Genomic DNA, 6,958 nt, shown 5'->3' on the forward strand with positions numbered 1-6,958 from the left:
TGGAAGATAACATATTGGAAGATAACAAAGGAAGCACGGAGCTCGTGAAACATTTAAGTAAATTATTTTAATTATATTTCTCTACGGTTGTATTGCACAATTTAATATTGATTATCACACCAACTCATGCGTCTGTAATTTATTGTTATAGAAATTCTCTCCAACTATCCAAAAGCCATCTCCGATACGGCGATTCATCTACGTCGCCCAGACACTTCGCTCCTTCGCTTGCCAAGAAATTGTCCCTTTTACACCTTGCGAACATACGATGGGCTGGCCCCCCATTGTCTGGCTTCTCACGATCAATCGTAATGGTCGGTTGTAATCGATTGGATTCGTGGGCAATTCCGTCATTCTGTTGAACTGATTGGCAGAACTCATTGAGCCCGATGATCCGATCGTCGTGCCACCTACCGCGTTCACTTGGTCATTCCTTTACAGCATGGGCGTCCAGCCGGTCCTAGTAAGTGTTGCCACCCCTTGGCCTTCCTTGCCGACTGTCTCTCAGCACGACACCGATGGGGCGGGATTGAGACATCGAACATTGGATCATCGGTCGAATCGGATCCAAAAAGTTTGATTGCAGCACCCGAACCCGAGATTAACGATTTCAAAGCAATAAAAGTCCAATTATCGGGTGGTGTAGGCCCGTGTCAAAAAACCGGATTTGGTCGCGCTAGTTCCGTTCCCCACGAACCTCACGGAAGGGAGGCATTCCTCGTCGAACTATCCCATCCTAATGAGATCAATTTCTCGATCTGTTCTACAAATTATTTGATCAACAACAAACCGTAGGCAATGCGCTGCCAACGGGCTGAACACATTGCTACCATCTCCCACCCATTGCTGCCTGTCCCTCAGTGTTAAGTACACCACGATTTCCGGACCCGAAAACAACCGTTTTTTTGGGGCTTTTTCTTCCAGTTCTTGCTACTGTTACGTTTGATTCCACTCTAGAGTTTCTGCCGTGATTGTTGCTCTGTTCCATCCCTCAGAACTGTTCACGTTTTCTGATCGACGCGTTCTTCACAGTGAGACGCTGCTACGCTTGATTGGATTTAACGGCCGACCGGTTCTCGGTGGATTCGGTTTTTGAGGAATTCCAGACTCAAGCATTATTATTCGATGGGAAGAAATTGCGTCCGGCTTTAGAAGTGGTCCGGGTTCGGTTAAATGCGGATTGGCGCTGTTGGTGAGTTTAAAGCGAGGACGCGAAGTGTACGGGTTAGTTATTCCCGTCAAAGCAACACGATCGGTACGCGATCGCGATACGGAACTACATTTCTGGTGAGAGTCAGTATACGAGAGAGCACTGTGCCAGCGGCAACAGTTCGCGAATAGTAGGTGAGAGATAACTGCAGCCAATCATCAACTCAACACATATTATATTCTAATCAACAAAAGGAATACGAGCAACAGGAGGTTGTTTGGATATCTGGTAGCCATCGATCATTACCGCTGACTCGTGTAACCATTTCAAAGTATTCGTTCAAGTCTAGCCATTATATCTCCAAAACCATAAAGGATCTCTTGTAGTTGCTGCCTGCTTGGTCGTTTCCAACTTCATTGGTTTTATAGTAGTTTTCGAAGTACTTGCTACGTACTTTGGTGTAGTCAATAGCTTTATTGTCGTTGTCGTCATTTTTGTCATTGTTGATTGCGTTGTTGATGCTGATGAGCCTGTTGTTGTAGTGTTGGTTGTTGGCCCATATGTTGGATCATAAGAGATCCATAAAGGATCTCTTGTAGTTGCTGGCTTCTTGGTCGTTTCCAACTTCATTGGTTTTATAGTAGTTTTTGAAGTACTTGTCGCGTACTTTGATGTACTCATGAGTTTCGTGGTCGGTGCCGTCAATTTTTGCATTGTTGTTTGCATCGCCAATGCAAGTGAGTCGGTTGTTGCACTGATTGTTGGCCCATATGTTGGATCATAAGAGATCCATAAAGGATCTCTTGAAGTTGCTGGCTTCTTGGTCGTTTCCAACTTCATTGGGTTTATAATAGTTTTTGAAGTACTTGTTACGTACTTTGGTGTAGTCAATAGCATTGTTGTCGTTGCCGTCATTTTTGGCATTGTTGATTGCGTTGTTGATGCTGGTGAGCCTGTTGTTGTAGTGTTGGTTGTTGGCCTGTATGTTGGACCATTAGAGATCCATAAAGGATCTCTTGTAGTTACTGGCTTCTTGGTCGTTTCCAAATTCATTGGGTTTACAGTAGTTTTTGAAGTACTTGTTGCGTATTTTGATGTACTCATGAGTTTCGTGGTCGGTGCCGTCAATTTTTGCATTGTTGTTTGCATCGCCAATGCTAGTGAGTCTGTTGTTGTACTGCTTGTTGGCCCATATGTTGGATCATAAGAGATCCATAAAGGATCTCTTGAAGTTGCTGGGTTCTTGGTCGTTTCCAACTTCATTGGGTTTATAATAGTTTTTGAAGTACTTGTTACGTACTTTGGTGTAGTCAATAGCATTGTTGTCGTTGCCGTCATTTTTGGCATAGTTGATTGCGTTGTTGATGCTGGTGAGCCTGTTGTTGTAGTGTTGGTTGTTGGCCTGTATGTTGGACCATAAGAGATCCATAAAGGATCTCTTGTAGTTGCTGGCTTCTTGGTCGTTTCCAAATTCATTGGGTTTATAGTAGTTTTTGAAGTACTTGTCGCGTACTTTGATGTACTCATTAGCTTCGTGGTCGGTGCCGTCAATTCTTGCATTGTTGTTTGCATTGCCAATGCAAGTGAGTCGGTTGTTGTACTGATTGTTGGCCCATATGTTGGATCATAAGAGATCAATAAAGGATCTCTTGTAGTTGCTGGCTTCTTGGTCGTTTCCAACTTCATTGGTTTTATAGTAGTTTTTGAAGTACTTGTCGCGTACTTTGATGTACTCATGAGTTTCGTGGTCGGTGCCGTCAATTTTTGCATTGTTGTTTGCATCGCCAATGCAAGTGAGTCGGTTGTTGCACTGATTGTTGGCCCATATGTTGGATCATAAGAGATCCATAAAGGATCTCTTGAAGTTGCTGGCTTCTTGGTCGTTTCCAACTTCATTGGGTTTATAATAGTTTTTGAAGTACTTGTTACGTACTTTGGTGTAGTCAATAGCATTGTTGTCGTTGCCGTCATTTTTGGCATTGTTGATTGCGTTGTTGATGCTGGTGAGCCTGTTGTTGTAGTGTTGGTTGTTGGCCTGTATGTTGGACCATTAGAGATCCATAAAGGATCTCTTGAAGTTGCTGTATTCATGGTCGTTTCAAAATTCATTGGGTTTATAGTAGTTTTTGAAGTACTTGTTGCGTACTTTGATGTACTCATGAGTTTCGTGGTCGGCGTCGTCAATTTTTGCATTGTTGTTTGCATCGCCAATCCTAGTGAGTCGGTTGTTGTACTGATTGTTGGCCCATATGTTGGATCATAAGAGATCAATAAACGATCTCTTGAAGTTGCTGGCTTCTTGGTCGTTTCCAACTTCATTGGGTTTATAGTTGCTGATGCTGGTGAGCCTGTTGTTGTAGTGTTGGTTATTGGCCTGTATGTTAGATCATAAGAGATCCATAAAGGATCTCTTGTAGTTGCTGGCTTCTTGGTCGTTTCCAAATTCATTGGGTTTATAGTTGCTGATGCTGGTGAGCCTGTTGTTGTAGTGGTGGTTATTGGCCTGTATGTTGGACCATAAGAGATCCATAAAGGATCTCTTGTAGTTGCTGGCTTCTTGGTCGTTTCCAAATTCATTGGTTTTATAGTAGTTTTTGCGGTACTTGTTACGTACTTTGATGTACTCATTAGCTTCGTGGTCGGTGCCGTCAATTTTTGCATTGTTGTTTGCATCGTCAATGCTAGTGAGTCGGTTGTTGTACTGATTGTTGGCCCATATGTTGGATCATAAGAGATCCATAAAGGATCTCTTGTAGTTGCTGGCTTCTTGGTCGTTTCCAACTTCATTGGGTTTATAGTTGCTGATGCTGGTGAGCCTGTTGTTGTAGTGTTGGTTGTTGGCCTGTATGTTGGACCATAAGAGATCAATAAACGATCTTTTGAAGTTGCTGTATTCATGGTCGTTTCAAAATTCATTGGGTTTATAGTAGTTTTTGAAGTACTTGTTGCGTACTTTGATGTACTCATGAGTTTCGTGGTCGGCGTCGTCAATTTTTGCATTGTTGTTTGCATCGCCAATGCTAGTGAGTCTGTTGTTGTACTGATTGTTGGCCCATATGTTGGATCATAAGAGATCAATAAAGGATCTCTTGAAGTTGCTGGCTTCTTGGTCGTTTCCAACTTCATTGGGTTTATAGTTGCTGATGCTGGTGAGCCTGTTGTTGTAGTGTTGGTTATTGGCCTGTATGGTAGATCATAAGAGATCCATAAAGGATCTCTTGTAGTTGCTGGCTTCTTGGTTGTTTCCGAATTCATTGGGTTTATAGTTGCTGATGCTGGTGAGCCTGTTGTTGTAGTGGTGGTTATTGGCCTGTATGTTGGACCATAAGAGATCCATAAAGGATCTCTTGTAGTTGCTGGCTTCTTGGTCGTTTCCAAATTCATTGGGTTTATAGTAGTTTTTGAAGTACTTGTTGCGTACTTTGATGTACTCATGAGTTTCGTGGTCGGCGTCGTCAATTTTTGCATTGTTGTTTGCATTGCCAATGCTAGTGAGTCGGTTGTTGTACTGATTGTTGGCCCATATGTTGGATCATAAGAGATCCATAAAGGATCTCTTGAAGTTGCTGGCTTCTTGGTCGTTTCCAACTTCATTGGGTTTATAGTTGCTGATGCTGGTGAACCTGTTGTTGTAGTGTTGGTTGTTGACCTGTATGTTGAACCATAAGAGATCAATAAAGGATCTTTTGTAGTGGTCGGATTATTGGTCGTTTCCATCTCTATTGGCTTAACAGTAGTTTTTGAAGTGCTTATTGCGTACTTTAGTGTATTCGTAATGCTCATGGTCATTGTCGTCAGTTTTGGCATTGTTGATTGAGTAGTCGCTGCTGTTGAGTTTGTTGTTGTTGGACTGATTGGCGGTCTGCATATTGCTGATATAGTTGTTGTGCTTCTGACCGCTGTACTAGATGCTGCTGTAGTTTGTGATATAGTATTGGTACGGTATTTGGTAAAAAATACTTATTCTTGTGGCGAATGTGTGATAAGATACTTACGGTTTGGTGTTTCACATTTTCCATTTCTAAACTCCAGATGCACCATTCGGTACATGCATGGATCGAATGCTACAGGACAAATCATCGCTGCGGCATTCCCATCGCTACGACATATATAGAAATGCTGTGGTCCAAGGCTGGAGTATTCAAATTGCTTCTGGCAGCATCGGCAGTCATCTATGAATTGCATTCGAGGATATGGTAGGTAACAAACTGTCCTGTCTGATGTACACTGGCTAGACTGGGGATCAAAATATGTGCCAGTGTAACACCGGAATTCCTGTGCAAATCCATCGATACACTTGTAGTAACGGTTACAGTATTGCTCATGCCTAAGATACACCTGCAATATCGGATTGGAGGGACAAAAATAATCTGGTTTTCCCCACACACAAGCACAACAGTCAGTCGCTATTCTGCTCGCCACTGTGCTGCTACACGTTAACAGCAATATTCCGAAAAACACTGCCGGTATCTGCATGGTTGGCAGTTTCCGAAATGGTCTAACAGCGGCTTTAACAACAACTGAAAGCCATTTTCATGAGCCAGTATCTTTATATAAACATTTGTGACCCGCATGTTTTGCTTCAATTTTTTTTTAAACCTTGAAAGAAACAGCAACAAACGTGTTGTACTACTGTGTCCAAAAAAGAAAGATGCCACGGCATTCAAATTGCCCGCGTAAATTGATATGTTTAATTTTGTATTTTTTGTAGGTTGTCAGCGCTGTTATTGATAACCATGACAAGTTTCACGTCAAAATATTCACTAATGAACTGCTAAAAGTGCATTCTTCGGTTTTTGCCATATCGGTTGTTTTTAAGCAAAGAATTTGCATTAAAAATATTTTTTCTGTCGCGAACCAATGCGAATGGCACAGAAAGCTTTTGGGGACGATACTATGTAAAAAATATATATATTTACAGGTGGTGCAAAGGCTTTCAGGAGGGTCAGGAACGTTTTAAAGAGGAAGAACGACCTGGACGACCACCAATTTCAATCGATGCAACTAACGTCCAAAAAATCAAAGTTTTGGCGTTAGAAAACCGTCGATTAACAACAAGAGACTTTACTGATCATACTGGCATATCAAACATATCGGCTAATTATTTGGAAGGATGTTTTTCATCTCAAGCGCGTTAGCGTCGATGACGATAATGCACCATCTCACACTTCGTTAGTTTTCTGTGACTTCTTTGTCAACATTTTCACTCATATCGTTCTAATAAAACCGTATGCGCCTGATTTGTTTACAATTGGCTTCTGGCTATTAGACAAGCCCAAAATTTCGTTCCGGGGACACTGTTTTGACAAGATAGAGCAGATCCAAGTCGCTGCGAAAAAGGTGCCGATGCCCATTCCTAAAGACGACGTTTTCACGTGTTTCAAAAACTGGAAAATTCGTTGGCATAAGTGCATTGTGTCTGGGAGGGGTTACTTTGATGACAAAAAAATTGTTTTGGAAGAAAAATTAAAGAATTTTCAAAATATATCTAATGTTACCTTATTTTTTGGACACAGTAGTATAATCTCTATGCACACTCGAATTGAATCGCAGGTTTTTCTCCTCTTTGAAAATACATTTCCGTTGCTTGAATTTGTAAACGGAAAGAAAGGATAATATTTATATTGGCTCGGAACTACTACTACTATACCGTCGAAACAATGCGCCAAGTGAACGATGACGCTAGATTCATCCCGCCAGCTTACCCAAAGAGTAAGATGTATATCAACATTGACAGCACAACTTTCAATAGCTAGGTCAGAGTACAAATATATCACCCTAGCATCTGAACGTCCTGCATGTGTATCA

At 41.7% G+C, this 6,958-nt stretch overlaps 1 protein-coding gene across 1 annotated transcript; it reads right to left on the reverse strand.

Annotated features, from left to right (window-relative positions):
* Nucleotides 1-1,718: 1,718 nt before the first annotated feature.
* LOC125955364 (probable cyclin-dependent serine/threonine-protein kinase DDB_G0292550) lies at nucleotides 1,719-5,018 on the reverse strand. Its single transcript, XM_049686498.1, has 10 exons — nucleotides 4,911-5,018; nucleotides 4,740-4,799; nucleotides 4,572-4,658; nucleotides 3,933-3,992; nucleotides 3,765-3,851; nucleotides 3,084-3,185; nucleotides 2,832-2,960; nucleotides 2,451-2,750; nucleotides 2,028-2,129; nucleotides 1,719-1,904 (listed from the first exon to the last, which is right to left on the reverse strand). The coding sequence occupies exons 1-10, from the start codon at nucleotides 5,016-5,018 to the stop codon at nucleotides 1,719-1,721; spliced, it is 1,221 nt and encodes a 406-aa protein (XP_049542455.1).
* Between the last annotated feature and the right edge of the window lie 1,940 nt (nucleotides 5,019-6,958).

The sequence above is a fragment of the Anopheles darlingi genome, chromosome 3 (genome assembly GCF_943734745.1).
Source record: "Anopheles darlingi chromosome 3, idAnoDarlMG_H_01, whole genome shotgun sequence".
In the NCBI taxonomy this organism is placed as follows: Eukaryota; Metazoa; Arthropoda; class Insecta; order Diptera; family Culicidae; genus Anopheles; species Anopheles darlingi.